General features: G+C 43.5%; 1 protein-coding gene across 5 annotated transcripts; it reads left to right on the forward strand.

Annotated features, from left to right (window-relative positions):
• The first annotated feature begins 13 nt into the window (after window positions 1–13).
• Window positions 14–17,791, forward strand: LOC308284644 (polyhomeotic homolog 3). 5 transcript variants are annotated; one of them, XM_080725330.1, is made up of 15 exons: window positions 14–102; window positions 2,245–2,454; window positions 4,371–4,529; window positions 5,642–5,731; window positions 6,595–6,753; window positions 7,139–7,228; window positions 7,433–7,667; window positions 7,991–8,604; window positions 10,472–10,595; window positions 12,777–12,943; window positions 13,505–13,667; window positions 13,862–13,973; window positions 14,981–15,119; window positions 15,561–15,876; window positions 16,701–17,791. In XM_080725330.1, the coding sequence occupies exons 2-15, from the start codon at window positions 2,278–2,280 to the stop codon at window positions 16,850–16,852; spliced, it is 2,697 nt and encodes an 898-aa protein (XP_080581456.1). In that variant the 5' UTR covers window positions 14–102; window positions 2,245–2,277; the 3' UTR covers window positions 16,853–17,791. The 5 variants fall into 5 exon arrangements, with proteins under 5 accessions (XP_080581456.1, XP_080581460.1, XP_080581459.1 ...); XM_080725331.1 differs by having other exon boundaries at window positions 56–106; XM_080725332.1 differs by lacking the exon at window positions 14–102 and adding an exon at window positions 103–124.

Here is a 17,791-nt window from a genome sequence, read left to right on the forward strand (position 1 = left end):
GACGGTAGTCGACTCTACACTGACGCATTACTAGTGACTGTGACAGTAGTGTGCCGGGGTACGACCAGTCCATCCATGGGTCATGTTGTCTATCAGTTCCAGGCAGGTATAACGCCGACAAGAGGTGAATGATCGTGCATGCATGTCGCGATGATGTCTACAGCGAGACAGACGGAAAGAAACTGATAGGCTACCCACCGTTTGGATAGGCTATTGAATGCATTCGCCGTTTATGTCTATCTGATCTAAATTACGAACAATGAAATTAAGCTATGTGACTAATTTTATGGGCAATCGGGCTATAGCCTATCGCGGGGATATAGCCTATCGCGTTTTAAATTGGAAATAGCCCCCTAATGCAGGGGGGGGGGGACATAATCAATATTCCTAGCTGTGAGCCTCGTAAACGACAAATATTTTGTCTATAAAGAAATTGTCTTCTGCATTGATTTTCTTTTTTTTAAACCTTACGTGCAAGCTATTTTTTATGTTGTAGGCTATATTTTTGATCGTGGCTAGAGAGGCTATAGCCTACAGTTTTATTATAGCACAACGCATTGAAAGATCAATTTAACTGAGCAGTATAGCAGGCGATCTCTGTTGTTATTGGAAGACCCGTATAGTCAGACACGTGAGCAGTGCGATTGCGATGGGCTATTGAAGCCAGGTATTTTTCACCAAATCAAGCCAGTTTCATTGATTTTTTTCGTTGTCATTCTTTGTTACTTTGAGAATTGGACACACAAAACAATTCCGTCTCTAATTTTGGTAAATCTGCTGCATATGCCTGTTAATTTAACATGTAACTTGTGCTTTGAGTTTGAAGCCTTAAAACGGCTCGGGCTCTGTTTCCCAAACACTGGCTCGGGATCCATTTGTGGGTCGCGACAGACACATCTTTATTGTTATTTGCTTTCCTACATTTTGTTAATTAGCATTATTTCAAAACATTTTCAAAAAACATTCCCCAAAAAGGAAATTAATAATAATAATAATAATGAATTAAAAACTATAAATTCACAGATTTTTGCAATAATTTCAATCAAAGAAAAATCTCGAAATTCCATGAATTAGAAAACACATTTTTAAGAAGTAGGCCTAGGCTAGTGACAAGTTGTGAGCTAGTAGTTCAGCTGTTTTCACTAGTTTGGGTCCCGTGCCAGATGTTTGTGTAATTTCTTCTCTTTCGGGTCTTGAGATTAAAAAGTTTGGGAACCAATGGCCATTTTATCATCCCCCAAAATAGCCTAATTGGTATGTTTGAAATAGCGTGTAATAATTTACATTGTTAACAGTCTATAAAGCGTGCATGTTCCTATCAAAGAAAAACAAAATGTAAAGAAAACATGATATTGGCTGCATTTATATCGGATCATCGGAAAGAATCACGACTCACGTGGATTTAAAGGTTGAAAGGATCAATAACAGGGTTCGTCTCAAGTTAAAAGTTAAGCTATCAGAAACGAATGAACGGGCCTATTCGTTCGTTATATAAAATGTGCATTTAACCTATCCGACCATAACCATTAGCCTTTTTTTTTTTTTTTTTTTTTTTTTTTTCCGATAGTTCATATAGATAATTATTAGGCTAACTAACCTCTGCTTTTCTATTGGGACTAGAAAGCTTTAAAAAATCTTCTCCGTTGATAATGTGTTAGGCAGCATTTAAATGAGCTACGGTAAAGTTTACTGAAATGCGCTTGTAGCCCATATAGAGGCTAATTTAAATAATTTGTAATTTATTCAGATTTTTAGGCTATATGTAGGCCACCGTGAGATGCGCCTCTCTGGATTTTCTTTCTTTTCTTCTCTGTCTTTTTCCAGTATGGATAGGATAGGTCAAATAAAAAAGATTTACACCCACGGACCTTCCTCATGATGAGAGACAGATGTTATAGCGGCGCGTAGGCCTATATCTGGGAATGCCTGTTGCTCAATCATAATTCGAACGACTTTTGTAACATCATTTATGTTCATAAATATATTTTTAACGTTTTGTTACACAGACCTTCTTGAGTTATACAACAAATCTCTCTCTCTGTCTCTCTGTGTAACCCCCCCTCCCCTCTCTCTCTCTCTCTCTCTCTCTCTCTCTCTCTCTCTCTCTCTCTCTCTCTCTCTCTCTCTCTTCCTTAGCTATATTATACCATGCAGATAAATTGTTGGCAAAACCTAAAGGAATATTGTGGACCCAATTGGCATCTTTTCAACCAAAGTAAAGTCCTTTTCATATTTGACTTCCAGTTTTCCCATTACTGATTTTGTGAGAGCTGGGAGATGGACAGGAAAAGCCCTGGTGAGGAGCCAGAGACCATCAGGACCTCCACCACCACCACCACCACTGCCTCATCAGCTGCCATCGCCATGGCAACAGTCAGGTCCAGCACCCCTACCTACACCCCTGCACATTCTACATCTCTGAGCCTCGTCCCATCCGACAGGCAGGCAGTACAGGTAAACAACCCACCTTATACTTCCGCCGGGCGGATAGGTGGAGATTATGTTGTGAACTCTGCTGCACACATGCAGAACAATAATATTGTCGTTGTCGGGTGGAAACCTTGTATGTCCAAAACCGTTCGTTTTGTATTTATCATTTTAAAAATGATTTAAACCAGTGAAAATAGACGATCTACAAGCACACAACGCCTCACAGCGCGAGGCGTTGTGTGCTTGTAGATCTGCTATTTTCACTAGCTTTGTGCAAAAACATACAAATTAAAAATTTGGAGATACAAGGTTTCTGCCCGACAGTGATAGGCTATATGGAACCATCACCTAAAAAATATATATATGGTTCTTCATGTTCCTCATGTGGTTCTAAAGAACCTTCAAAGTTCTTTGAGGAATCTCAAATAGCACCAATGGACCATTTTGACGATTCTTTAAGGCACCCACTTAAATCTTAATAGGAGAACAGTTGCAGAAATACATTTACCTTGTAGATCTGCTATTCTTGACAAATGTCTGCACGTGTAGAGGGAACTGTTTAGAAGGCGCAAACATACGGTTCTTCTACATGGCATCAGTCAGTTTCGGTTCCAGTTGGCACTGTGACCCAACTGGCAGACAAGCAGTCCAGGGAACAGTCTGTTAATTTATCCTTACACATCCATCTGAGTTAAATGGACACTCACACGTAGGCTACTCCTAAGTTAACACCTGTCAGCAAGCAGGGCTGGGCAGGAGGAGCAAGGCGGAAGCTCTATGTCCTCCCTGGCTCCCCCCCACTTGGGGTCCTCTCTGGCAGGTGAGCCAGGGTACAAACAGCAGTGACAACATGTGTGTGGGGAGGAATTAATTGGCATAACGGCTACATTGGGGAGAAAAGGGGCTAAAAAGCAAAACATTTATAAATGGACACGATTTTGCTGTGTATCTGAAAATGGACGAGCAGTCTGACAAATGGTATCTGATGGCACTACTGGTGTTTGACTGTTGTTATAGGTGTCTGAGGCATCACATTAGGTTAATGTCCAATCTCCAATGGTTTAGTAATGTATGTCTAAAAGCCTTTTCAGAATCATGTGTTGTCACTGGTTCTCAATGTGGAGGCCCTTGAGGAGATTCCAGGGAGTCCCCTGCAAAATATGCTAATATAGCATAAAGATCAGTGTACTTTAAAGAGGCTGTGCCATAGTTTTGTACTTTTTCTGGTTTTCATGTGTCTAGGAGGTTGACAGTAAGTACGGTACTTCATTAGACCCCCTGGTATGGTTGTTATGAGCAATTATGCATTCTCTTTTTATTTGGGTTTTTAGCTTGATGCTGCCATCTTGTGGGTCAAACGTGCCGATCCAAAAACACAGTTACTTATTACATCATAGAATCAACCCCTCCCCTAATTACCATTCACCCAACACACGTGGGTGTGGCTAACTTCAGCTGGGTCACCACCCACCATGACAACCACGCATACCAATAAACTGGTGGGTGTGGCCACATAAAAACATAATTTTAACTCTTTCTGTACACTTTTTTGGAAAACTTCTTCCTCCTAGTATAATCATAATAGTAGATAATCATGTTTTATAGAGGGGAAAATCATGGCACCCCATCTTTAACTCATTGCCCTTTAATGTGGAAAGGTGTGAATATTTTTGAAACATTTGAACAACACAAATCTTGTATGGGGGACCCTGGCACAAAATAATATTGCCAGTAATTTGGGGGTCCTTGACATGAAAAGGTTTGGGAATCACTGGCCTAATGTATATCCAAGTGGGTGGCCTTTGACATGTAAAACGTTGAGAATCGCTGCTTTAGGTCAGTGGCGGTCAGTGTAAGTTTGGGTCCCAGGGAGGGAGGGAGACACCAAATGTATTTTCTGGGTCTCAACGGCCAAATGGTTTGTGAATCACTGTTTGCAGGTGATCCAGCAGGCCATCCAGAGACCTCAGACCATGGCAGCCCAGTACCTCCATCAGATGTATGCAGCTCAGCAGCAGCACCTCATGCTGCAGACAGCAGCTCTGCAACAGCACCAGCGCACACCCCATCTGCAGAGCCTGCAGGCCACCATACAACAGGTGTGGGTTTGTTTGCATGCAGGTTTGTGTGAGTGAGTGAGTGAGTGAGTGAGTGAGTGTGTGTGTGTGTGTGTGTGTGTGTGTGTGTGTGTGTGTGTGTGTGTGTGTGTGTGTGTGTGTGTGTGTGTGTGTGTGTGTGTGTGTGTGTGTGTGTGTGCGCGTGCGTGTGCACGTGCGTGTGGGTGTGCACGTGCGTGTAAGATAAGATAAGATAAGGCCTTTATTAAAATTCAGTCGCTAAAGGCAGCTCAGCAGTTAAGGTACAGATTAGACTTTACTTTAGATAGAGCAGGTTAAAAGACATCACATTCAACGCAACACCACCAATCATTGTCAAATATACAATATCCATTTCTGTACTTGTGCTGTTCTAAGGCCGCGCTCACACATGTGCGTCACGCATCATCATCTTATCGACTGAGAATGGCCACTGGGGGCGCCGTACTAATGCATTGTCAATGGAAGGTTGTTTGTTTTTTTGTCGTTGCCGTGTCTCTAGCTCAACCGCAGCCTGTACGCTCTTGAAGAGACACGGCAACGACAAAACACCAAACAACCTTGCATTGAGAATGCATTAGTACGGCGCCCCCAGTGGCCATTCTCAGACGATAAGATGATGATGCGTGACGCAGATGTCTGTACGGCGCCTTATAGACGGGTTTCTTGTTTACAAACATTGAGACTAAATGCACAGGTGACTGAGTCATGTAATCAGTCCGTCCAATCCCCAAACCTGTTGTTTTGGGGAGCGCTGGTTAAGCCTGGTTTCATTGGCTAATTTTGGTACCGAATCAAACGTGACGTGGACCAGAAACCCGTCTATAAAATATTCAATCAATCAAGCATGTCAGATAGTGTCCAGTAGCGGCACAGTATCTATTCATGGGTTGCATTTGTAGTCCTAAATGGCCATGTTGAGGACCAACACAGGTGTTTCATGTGTGTGTCCGTCCAAAACATGAACAAATGGGCATAATTATGAATAAACCGCCATTATTCAAATAGACAGTGAGCAAAGAGACAGACAGCTTGTGTTAAGATGAGTATGAGTTGAAATGAAAAAAACAAAAAACACATCACAGTGTTATCATAATCTTCTCAATACTTCTCAGGCTTCAATCATTGGCCGGAGACAGTCACCCTCCTTGCCTAGTTCATCCAGTGGAAGTTTGTCTCAGTCCGCCAGTGTATCTCAAAATTCAGTAAGTAGCCAGTATACAGTGTATTCAGTGTATTCAGTGTTTATTCAGCATGTCTCTTTCATTCTTGAATTGAGGAAGGTGTAGTCAATTCAAGAAGCATTATTAGCAGAATAGAATCATTCTTTCATTATTTGCACTAGCAGAGCGCGCAAGTACTGCGTTCCGTGTTTCTGTATCTGTGTTGTGAGTCTGTGTTTACGCCGGTAGCCAATTAGAGAGTCCAAACCTTTAGCCAATGAGGGAGCAGCATTCTTAATGAGGTCACCATCAACCTGATATAAATAACAAAGCGCAAGTTGGCACCTCGACAGTGCCAACTTGCCCACCCACATACAGTACATACAAACAGCACTGATCGCAGTACTTGCATGCTCTGCTGGCGCAAAAGTAGGCCATACATGGCCATGAGTGCACAAGAGGCAAGTTGGCATCTCGATAAAGTGCAGTCTAGTTGCAAACTGCAACCATGCATACAATGGATTTAAGAACATAATAATAATGTGATAGATTTTTCCACTGTCTGTTCTAACGTTCAGCAGGTAGTTTTGTCTTTTTGCAGGCAATAATGTCTTTCCTTAATAAATAAAAAGTTGAAACATTTTAACCACATTAATCATATTATATTGTGGGGAAAATGGCAAAATATTTCAAAAGTTTTACTTTTTTCAAGTTCCTTCCTTTAAAAATGTAAAAATAGCGAAAGTCGCAGAACCTCACAACAGTTCACTTTAGCTATTTTTGCTAGGCCTATTTCTCGTACAACGATATAGGTCTTAAATGATTACAATCCACAAAGAGCCACAAGTCTAGGAGCATAGTGTACTTCAATCTGACCTGGCCGCTCCTCTCTGTCTCTGCTCCAGATCACCCTTCCAGCCTCTCCAGTGACAGCCCAGCTGATTGGCCGTACCCAGACCTCCAGCTCCACCACTGCTGGGGGCACCATATCCCAGCAGGCCATGCTCCTAGGAAACGGACCAGCCAACTGTAGTCAAGCTCAGATGTACCTCCGAACTCAGATGGTACCGTGGTCTTAAAATACTTACCTTGCATTGTAGATAGATAGATATAGATAGATACCTTTATTATCCCAAGGGGGGAATTCAGTTGTCCAGTTGTAGTCATTAGACCGTACTTTTGCACGTCTGCAGAAGACCGGTTTAAAAAAAGGATTTATTTTTTCATTTGCATAATGGAGAGGCAATTTGATATGACATATATAACTGCAAGATTATTATTTTTAATTGTACAGGTGAGTTAAAAAAAAAAGGCTTTTAAAAACGTCTCACCTTCGAAAGACTGCCGAACCTGCATATCTTTCCCACCATCATTTCAGCTAACATGCTACTTTCCTAACTTTTAACTAACTGCCCTACTCCCTGTGCTCCCTCTGATCCCTTCCTTCAGCTGATTTTGACTCCTGCTGCCCCAGTGGCTGCAGTTCAGACAGACCTCCCTGCTGTCACTTGCTGCCACTCTCTGACGCCTTCCTCTCAGGTATAAGGATCTATGGGATGAGGGTAGTCATTACATAAGGGATAATTAACAACGAGCCATGCAGTTATGGAAAATTATGCACGACAGTGGAGGCCAATTAACTCATCATTGTATACTTGTTGGGTGGGTGGGTAGGAAACCTGTCAACTTTTGGTCACAGGAACATTCTGTCTCCTGTCCACCCTCCTGATTATATGTTCTCAGGTGCAGAGCCTGTCTGTGCGGGCTCATCTCCCTGGGGCTCTTGCCACAGCCCAAGGTGTCCTTCTAAAGCCCTCAACCCAGTCCCAAGCCCTGGCGCAGCCTGCCGCTCTACCCAAGATGTCCATCTGCCCTCTTAAGGCCAGCCAGCAGCCTGAGGCCTCACCAGACACCGGAACAGAGGTCAGACTGGCAGATGGAGCTCGTCTCACCTCAGGATCTCAGCTTGTAGCACCAGGTATGTGACTGGAGAGTTTTACGGATTTTACCTCCACATATTATCACAAAATAAATTGTAGAGGCTTGTACTAAAAGACACCCTCTATATATATCCAATACTGCTAATCCTGATCCTGAACGCTAATGTTCTGAATTTAACAATTACAATTTACAATTTAGGCATTTAGCAGATGCTCTTAATCCAGAGCGATTAAGCTGATCTGACACGTGAATGCATCGGTCTCCCTCATGCGTCTCAATGGGACTAAGCCCAGACAGATAGATACATGTACATGAAAAAAAACACTTAACCTCACACAGTTCTTTGGTTTACCATTCCAGCAACCTACACCCCGGTCCAGTCCCACACTCTCGTCAGGCAGCAGCCGCTCTGTTCATCGGGCCATCGTGGAGCACACCATCAGTTAATCATACATCAAACCACAGGAGTCTCTCCCAGCCACAGACAACTCCAGCCCATCGCCCTCAGAGTAACACCAGACACTAACCCTCTTCCGCTGTCAGTCCAGCGGCTGACAAATGCCATGCAATCACAGCACGGCGACCTCTCAGCCCCGTCTTCTTCCTGTGTCACCATCAGCGTGCATGCGTCATCAACGCAGACCTCAACTTTAGCCGCCACCGCCATCCAGCCGCAACCCCCTCCCCTGGTGGCTGCCCCCCAGCGAAGGAGCACTACCTTCCAGGTGCAGAGCCAGCGGCCACCCCCTCCTCCTCCTCTGGTTCTCCCCAGGTTCCCCCAGAACCCTCCCACCTCGCTCCAAAGGCTGTCCCTGCGTTCCATCCAGGCCCTGGCAGGCCATGTGCTGGTGACAGAAGAAGAGCTGCCCGTGGCGGAGGCACTGGTCCAAATGCCCTACCAGCACCTCTCACCTCCACAGACAGTGGCTGTAGACCTAAAGGTGCATCCAGTCAAACGCGCCGCAGCTCCAGTGGTGAGTGGACCTGGTATAGGGAGGGATGCCATGAAATATGTCATTTCCGTGTTTCTTATTTTTGGAGCTGTGTGAAGCACAGGCTCCCTATACGTGGCTGTGTGGGTCTGTCTGTCTGTCTGTGTGTCTGTCTGTGTGTCTGTATGTAGCCTGAACTTCCTAAACTTCGGCACGCTACTAGTCCCACAGTTTTGCCACCACACACTCGCGCCATATGTCAAATCGACCGGCTTACTCGGGAATCGTGGGCTAGTAACTTGCTAAGAGAAAGGTTCAATAGTTTAATTGATATTAATTTATTAGTGAATTAATTTTCCCCATTGACTTATAATGGGAATCGCAAAAACTCACATTCAATTATTTGTCTCTCGCAAACCATAGGGGCTAGAGTTTCAAGACTTGGAGAGGAGGTTCATAATGATTTCAAGGATTAAATAAAAAATAATTGTGTCATTTGGCCGCATGGTGGCGCCATAACACCCCACTTTACGTTTTGGCCTGTAACTCTTGAACCGTAGGTCGGAAAATTAAAAATATGTTTTCCCTGGATTCCTTGGGTCATGACGCATCTCCCCATATAGGCCACGCCCATTTGCGCCATGATAGATTTTCCGCCATCTTGAATTTTCTCCAAAACACACTTTTTGCTCCTTTTCCTACATATTTTCTTCAAATGTCACAAAAATCGGTACACATGATCCACACACACACACACACACACACACACACACACACACACACACACACACACACACACACACAGCTCCACTTCACACGGGTGTGATTTTTAGCTTTGTTTCTCAAGGTCTAGGAAAATCTAAATATATCGTCGTTGTCGGGTGGAAACCTTGTATGTCCAAAACCATTCGTTTTGCATTTATCATTTAAAAAATCACACCCGTGTGAAGTGGAGCTGTGTGTGTGTGTGTGTGTGTGTGTGTGTGTGTGTGTGTGTGTGTGTGTGTGTGTGTGTGTGTGTGTGTGTGTGGATCATGTGTACCGATTTTTGTGACATTTGAAGAAAATATGTAGGAAAAGGAGCAAAAAGTGTGTTTTGGAGAAAATTCAAGATGGCGGAAAATCTATCATGGCGCAAATGGGCGTGGCCTATATGGGGAGATGCGTCATGACCCAAGGAATCCAGGGAAAAAATAATTTTTCAAGAGTTATAAGCCAAAACGTAAAGTGAGCTGTTATAGCGCCACCATGAGGCCGAATGATGTAATTATTTTTCAGTTAATCCTTGCCTGCATTATGAACCTCCTCTCCAAGTTTTGAAACTGTAGCCCCAATGGTTTGTGAGGGAAAAATAATTCAATGTGAGTTTTTGTGATTCCCATTATAAGTCAATGGGGAAAATTAATTCACTAATAAATTAATATCAATTAAACTATTGAACCTTTCTCTTAGCAAGTTACTAGCCCACGATTCCCGAGTAAGCCGGTCGATTTGACATATGGCGCGAGTGTGTGGTGGCAAAACTGTGGGACTAGTAGTGTGCCGAAGTTTAGGAAGTTCAGGCTACATACACACAGACAGACAGACAGACAGACAGACAGACAGACCCACACAGCCACGTATAGGGAGTGAAAACAGCCGATCTACAAGCACACACACCTCGCACCGTAAGGCGTTGTGTGCTTGTAGATCTGCTGTTTTCACTACCTTTGTGCGACGGCCTTGTATGATGAAGCAGGGCTTTACCTTGTGAAAAAAACATAGAAATTTGAAACTTGGAGATACGAGGTTTCTGCCCGACAGAGACGATATATTTCTTTCCTGTACTGAAACCTAGCTACTGGCACCTCAATGAGAACATACCTTGTGCTGACTGAACTATGACTTTTGTGTTATTTTTGTATTTCAGCCTACACAAATTTGCAAAGCCAATGGATTGAGCCCAGATCAGAAAAAAGAGGAGAATCTTCCGAATCCACACAGAGACAGGACACCCACACCACCCAACATGTCTCCTAAAGAGAATGGCACAGGTACAGTACATGTTAAATCTGTTCCAGTTCACTAGCACAGTTCTAACCCACATACTGATTAGTCTCACGTGGCCAGACGATCAGAGATATCCGCCTACCGGAGAAAGGTAGTTGCTAGAACAGTAGCAAGAACAGCTGCTGATAAACCTACGCCCACTGATTTGGAAAGGAAACAACCGCCTCAATATGAAGGGCCAGCTATTTCATTTTGACTAGATAAGGATGACCCTTATCTAGTCAAAATGCCTGCATCTTTATCATGGCTTGTAAGTGAATACAGAGCGTTCTATACCGGTAGCATCATGATTACAGTGTTTACTGTACTTATAAGAGTTCTATGAACAAACAGTTTTTCATTAAACAAAAACAATGATGATGGGCTACAATGTAACTTGATGGCCTTTTACTGTATACATTTCCTGTCAGCCTAATGTCCTATCAATAATAAAGGGAAAAAAAGCCGCCAAAATAAAATCTAAAAAAGTTGAGGTTGGGTCAAGACCAATCTGGTAAGCCATCGTCAAAGAAAGGGGAACGCCCACTTGGTCTGTCCCTCTTCCTTTGAGAAGCGTAAGCTATCATGACTCTGTCTCGAGAGAATGGGTCAAGACTAATGATTGAGATAGCATCGGATATTGTGAGAGAGCAAGCATGTCTCTGTTTACTGGGTGAGCGAGCATGGGTTATATAGTGAGAGAGAGAAAGAGAGTGTGTGTGTGTGTGTGTGACAGCAAGGCTGCTTGGAACCGTGGTGAAAATTGTTCAACATTTTCCAGAACATATTTGACATATGTTGCATGTAGATGGAGTGCTATCTAACAAGAAGTGAGTTATCCTGTCAGTACACTGTGGTGCATAGAGAGTGAGGGGGAGAGAGAGAGAGAGAGAGAGAGAGAGAGAGAGAGAGAGAGAGAGAGAGAGAGAACATCAATTAAAGTTACATTAGACGGTCTACCAGCCTGCAGATGGATATTGTGGATATTCTGTTTTTCCCAAATACATATTTGATCATCCCCAAATGCCTATTTTTGCGTGCTTATTAGTCAAATCTAGCTCTTCCTATGCTGACAATTTAAATGTTTTTCTTTTTTTAGGGAATATACTGATATATATCAGTACAGGCCTACTGGTAAACACAGCTTACTTGTTTCCACCCAGTTTTAGCAATGAAAGCTTGGAGATTGTTGCCGGGGCCCTATCTTGCATTCCACCTTACCCCTTACCGTATGCCTAGCCTAAATCTTTTAGACCCTTTTTACTATTTCGAAAAAAAGAGAAAAAAGCAGAGCTCACAATGTGTCGATGAGATCAGCTATTTTCTCTATTTTGTTTTTTCCCCTCCAAAATAGTAAAAAATGCCAAAAACATTTAGGCGTAAGGGTAAGGCAAGATAGTGCCTACACCCTCTATTGAGCAAAGTGTTTAGAAACCGATTTGTGAGTCTACATACTGATAAGACAAGTGGCGTTGAGCAGAACAAAACAGAACAGAATCGAATGTTTACCCTAAACATCAGTGTCCTTTGTTTCTAAATATCTACACACATACAGTATGCACATAACTCTGCCTGTACCAGGGACATGCTGGGCCCCTGATTCAGCCCGGGAAAAAGAGTTGGAGAGGCCCTCATTGTGCGCTATATAGCGCTGCTGCTACTCAAAGATTTGCCATTTCAGAACATGACAAGTGACAAGCCAGTGGGCCAATTACATGAGTTATATTTTGTCACTGTTGGGTGGAAACCTTGTATGTCCTAAACCGTTTGTTTTGTATTTATCATTTTTAAAATGATTTAAACTAGTGAAAACAGCCGATCTACAAGCACACACCGCCTCGCACCGCGAGGCGTTGAGTGCTTGTAGATCTGCTGTTTTCACTACTTTTGTGCGACGGTCTGATGAAGCAGGGCTTTACTTGTACAAATTTGAAACTTGGAGATACAAGGTTTCTGCCCGACATGGATGATTTACTTTGTTGGCCGCCCAGCCCCCAAAATGGAACGAAGGCCGACATTTTATTTTTAATTTTTTCCTAATGGCCGACTTGGACCGGTCGGGAATGATCATTCCCGGCCGTTCGGGAGTTGTCCCGCTTTTCCCAATGGCCAGCACGTCCCTGGCCTGTACCATGCTGCCCCTACACATCACTGGCTAGCCCTCTCTCTGTCTCCTAACTGTGCAGCTGTGATGGCTGTGTCCTGTGCCCAGTCCGCTCACCCGGTGATCCCGTCCCCAGAAGCGGAGGAGCCCCCCCACGTCAGCAGCAGCAGCAACAACAACAACAACAACAGCAGCACTACCCCCCCTCCTCCTCCTCCTCTTCCTCCTCCACCCCTCCTGCCTACCGTGGTAAGAGGCCTCAGCCAGTCCCCCTCAGCCACAGCCAGCCTCCCAGCGAGTCCCGACAGCGTACTTAGACCCCACATCCTCACGCACCTCATAGAGGGCTTCATCATCCGAGAGGGGCTGGAGCCGTTCCCGGTATGTCCGCTGGATGGGGGGAGGGTGGGGGGGCTAGTTGGGCCATCAAGGGCCCTCTGCTACAGAAAGGATATGGGGTTAAGCTCCACTGGCTTATTAATTCTTGCCAAAGGTAGAGGGGGGGCTGGGCAGGGCAGAGAGGGGGTCTTGGAAGTATGAGAGCTCAGTGAGGAGTACATGCTGCTTTTATAGGTTGAGCGCAAGACCACCTCACCCTGTCACTGGGCAGATTGTCAAACAGCAATTTAGAATAAACCCATTTCCCATTTAAGTATAATGTTTAAGAGCAATCCAACAAGTAGTGACCTATACCCTCAAGATAAAAAACCTTGTGAAAAGTGTAAGCACCCAGTTTACTTCCGACTTCTGGCAAAAGGAAATTATAAATAAAATGAAAAGATCCAACTATACATATACCCTGTGATTTAGGTGGGGCCCTCCTCTCTTCAGGCAGACCAACAGGCCATGCTTCCTGATTCCCAGGAGAGACGGACCAATGGGGATGCAGAGCCTGACGACAGCCCGTTGGATGCTGAGCAGACAGAGTCATCAGACTCAGAGATGGAAAATGATACCCTTTCTGTAGTAGATGGTGAGTAGTGTGTGTGTGTGTGTGTGTGTGTGTGTGTGTGTGTGTGTGTGTGTGTGTGTGTGTGTGTGTGTGTGTGTGTGTGTGTGTGTGTGCGTGTGTGTGCGCGCGCGTGTGTGTGTGTACGTGCGTGCAATCCGTGCATGGTGTATGTGCATGTACCGGTATATGTAACAGTTTATCCCCTTATATGACAGAGCCGAGGCAGACTGTGACAGACGTGCTACAGTGTGAATTCTGTGGGAAGAGAGGCTATGTTCACACATTCTTGCGTTCCAAACGCTTCTGCTCCATGACTTGTGTGAGAAGGTAAGAACAAATGAAGGTAAGAACATGTTATTCATGCAACATCTGTGACGAGTAAGGAAAACACAGAGAGAATTATCAGTGTTAATTTAACACTGAGAATTTCATGAACAGAGGATTTTACTGTTCACAAAGTAACCATGCACTACAGTTTCTTGCCGACTCATTGTAAAAGTTCACCCACCATTACTTTCCCCCCACAATCAGTGTATTTTTGAATAGAATAGAACCAATCATCAAATTGTTTCACTGCCAAATGAACTGGAAGAGTAGGAAAATCGTCAAAATACCAATATTTGGTTTCTGATGGGTAGTGCTAATTACCCCAACCTGCTTAAACACTTTCAACCTGGCATCACTATTCTGGGCATGTCATAAATTCCCCAAAATGTCAAAATAGCAGATCACAATGTGTCGCGATGGATTGTGAGCTTGTAGCTCTTTTCACTATCCATCATATGATTAAGTATATCTAAATAGGGCTTTAGTGGTTAAATCCAGCTACAGTAATTAGAAACTTAATTGCAGCAGTGAAAGAGCACACACTCTCATGTTTATTTCTCTTCGCCATTGCAGACAATAAACCGTAATGGCTCCAATGCTTATAGTGGCTGGGACACGTCATCTGACATCTGGATCCCATCGCGCTCCATTTGTGTCATAAGACAAAGTCTTAAGTGTATAATCACTGCCAGGTTTCCTCTGTGCAGAAATCAAAGTCTACAGAGATTTGAGTCCATATGTAGACTATCAGCAAATATCCCAGTGGCCAATGCCCACCTAAATGATCTCATTAAGTAATACAAAGGAACATCAGAAAGGGAACACCAAGCGGCTTTTGGGATCTAAGAATGATTGTCGTCATACAGGATGGTGTTACATTGTTAGAACACACAATGATTTTGGCTTAGAGAGAGAACAATGTTATGAACAACAGAACCACGCAACCGTGCATTAATTACAAATCCATGGTTTTGATTTTCTCCCTTCTTCTTGCTGTCTCCGTTTAGGTTCAACGTGAGCTGTACCCGGCGTATCAGCATGTTGCGGGCAGACAGGGCAGCTCGCTGGGGCCACAGGCCCATGGGCAGAAGAGGCCGACCCCCAGGAAGAGTCAACGGAGCTTCCAGAGAACACTTCCTGAGACAGGTCAGGTCTGATAGTCCCACTCAGCTGATACAACGCAAAGTTTGGCCTACAGAGGTGATGTGTCATGGGTCACTAGGTGTTGTTAACCCAACTAACCTTCTCCCTATACCCCTCCATTCACAATACATTAGCTTGCCTGAAAAATACCATGTTTTTTGGCCAAAATGTTAAATGACAAAAGATCTCTTTGTCTTTTTTGAGTGTATGAATGATTCATCCTTTATTCCTTTTCTTTAGCTTTTAGTTATTAAAAACATGGCTGTTATCAAAATTGTCAATTCATTATTGTGTATAAATTCTACTAGCAAGGATCAGTACGTCTTGGTCACTGCTGGAATGGTTTGTGCACCTCTGCCTTAATTCTGTCACTGACCTCCCATCCCAAATTGACTTTAAAATAAACCCACACCCCAGTAACAAACATGTATTTGTGTTTGATAGGCCCATGGTTCATATGGCCCTGAGGATCCACACAGACGCTCACTGAGGGATGGGCAGGAGGAAGAAGCGGAAGATGAACGTGAGCCCCCCGCTCCCATGATCACCAGGCTTCGGAGGCAGGCAGAGAGGGAGCGAGAGAAGGAGAGTTTGGAGGAGAAGAGCGAGACGCATCAGCATCAGCATCAGCATCAGCATCAGCATCAGGATCAGGAGATGATAGAGACACTCAGTGCTTCTGACACAGAGGATGGAGACATCAGCAGTCCATCCCAGTGGAGTGTGGAACAAGTGTTCTCCTACATCAATTCCCTGCCAGGTATAGTATGAAAGAAATAAGTCATTTGTCGGTGCTGTCACTTGCCAAAAGTGAGCCATTTTGAGGCGAGTGACAAAGTGAAATGAGCTTTAATTACCTGCATGTTATGGGGAGGGAAAGTTATCAGATCGCCCGTTGTCTTTTGCTAGGGTTCGCAATGAATTGGATCTAATGGACATTACAAGTTGCTACAGCACAAATTATTATGTTGCTCATATAATGTACTGTATATTCTGTATATGAACCTTATATTAGACATTCTTTCAGTAAAAGATATACAACTTTTATGACCCGCCCAAAATCAAATTATGTGACCATTCAGTGAAATTAGGTGATTTTCGCAAAGCGATGCTTGTAGATTGGCTTTTTTGGAGAAGAGATAAGGTATAGAGGTAAAACAATAAAATAAGGGGGGGGGGGGTGTGCATGTACAGACTCCTGTCAATTGGGGTTAAGTGGTTAACTATTTTTAATGCATAATCAAAAAGTGAAAAAAGAGAAATTAATTAACCAGTAGATGGCATAGGTGTGCACTTGCCCTCCCTAAAAGCAAAAATAGCATGTACAGTCGATGGTGGGAAGATAAATTGGGCTCAGTGGTGCAAAAAGCTGATACAATTCTCTTTGCAAAGAAAATAATGTATAGGACAGCAGAAAATCTCATACATCAATTGTAACGGTTTCACAGGAAATGTATAGGGTGCTGAGTGAAGGGAAAAGGCTTACTTTGGTCTAAAAACGTTCCCTACAGAAAATGTAGGGCAGCGGATACAACCAAAAAGACATGAAAATTAACTGTGCCCTCTTTCTCCCCCTCTTCCCAGAGTGCCAGGACATAGCCCGGGAGTTCCGCTTGCAGGAAATAGATGGGCAGGCTTTGCTGCTACTCACAGAGGACCACTTGGTCAGCGCCATGAACCTCAAACTGGGCCCTGCTCTCAAGCTCTGTGCCTACATTAATACTCTGAAGGATTAACAGGTAATCGTCCATGGGTGTCACACAGAGGCCTGGAAGCAAGAGCGACCCCTCTGTCACCAAATTGTCACAGGTTCGGACGGTCCCTGAACTTTCCGCAAAGTGTGCCTGTCAAAAGAGTGTCCTTTGGGGAGACGCTGAACTCTTTTCGCTGGTCGCCCAAGCTAAAAGGCAAATATTTATCAAGCATTCCACATTCGAGGTTCAAATTGTGCCAATCCAGACACAAATCATTACAGAAGGATCCTACAGTCTCAATCCTCCACTTAAAAGTCTGCATGCAAATGCACAATTTGTCTGAATAACGTGACTTCATTTTTAAGATGGAGCTTCTCCTCAAGGAAGGTTACACATGAAAAATGTTTTGGGGGTTGATTCAAACACAGCATAAACTTGGCTTCACTGAGAATTAAATCCCTTAGAGCAAGGACCGAAGTTACGCTACTTTGAGACTACTGCCAAGGATCTTGTTCCTCTGACCTCATCTTTTCCAGAGGTTTATTACAATGAAAGGTCAAAATGTGGCCAGCGTGTTCTTTTTTTTAAAATCATCAATATTGCTTTATAGTGATTGAAGCACTTTGGTCAAAGCTGGCCAGTTAATGGAAACGGCATTAAGGATTATTTTCTTTAAATAATTTCTTTTTTTAAATAAAGCTTGCAAATAATGGGAAAGCAGAGAATTGCTATCCAACGTTTTGAAGAATGCTGTACAAAGTTAGTTTATAAAAGGGAAGGCTGTCTATCATTTAGAGAGCAGGATTTCATACAAACACACTTATTGGCATCAAACAATAAGTGATTACCATGAATTATTGAAATTCATTGAGATTGTTATAAGATTGTGAAATTATTTATTACTGCCATGAGTCTTGAGTTATATAGGCTACAAATAAAAGAATGAACATTGTGTGTTTTGTTTGTCCATCTTATGGAACA

Source organism: Nannobrachium achirus (genome assembly GCF_963921795.1).
Source record: "Nannobrachium achirus genome assembly, chromosome: 5".
NCBI classification, from domain to species: Eukaryota; Metazoa; Chordata; class Actinopteri; order Myctophiformes; family Myctophidae; genus Nannobrachium; species Nannobrachium achirus.

What these genes read in the sequence shown, in the direction of transcription:
- LOC308284644 (XM_080725330.1), top strand. Translation starts at nt 2,278, where the DNA reads ATGGACAGGAAAAGCCCTGGTGAGGAGCCAGAGACCATCAGGACCTCC. An exon ending in CACCCCTCCTGCCTACCGTG is followed by an intron (nt 12,944 to 13,504) that starts GTAAGAGGCCTC and finishes CCTGTGATTTAG; the next exon opens with GTGGGGCCCTCCTCTCTTCA. An exon ending in TCCATGACTTGTGTGAGAAG is followed by an intron (nt 13,974 to 14,980) that starts GTAAGAACAAAT and finishes GTCTCCGTTTAG; the next exon opens with GTTCAACGTGAGCTGTACCC.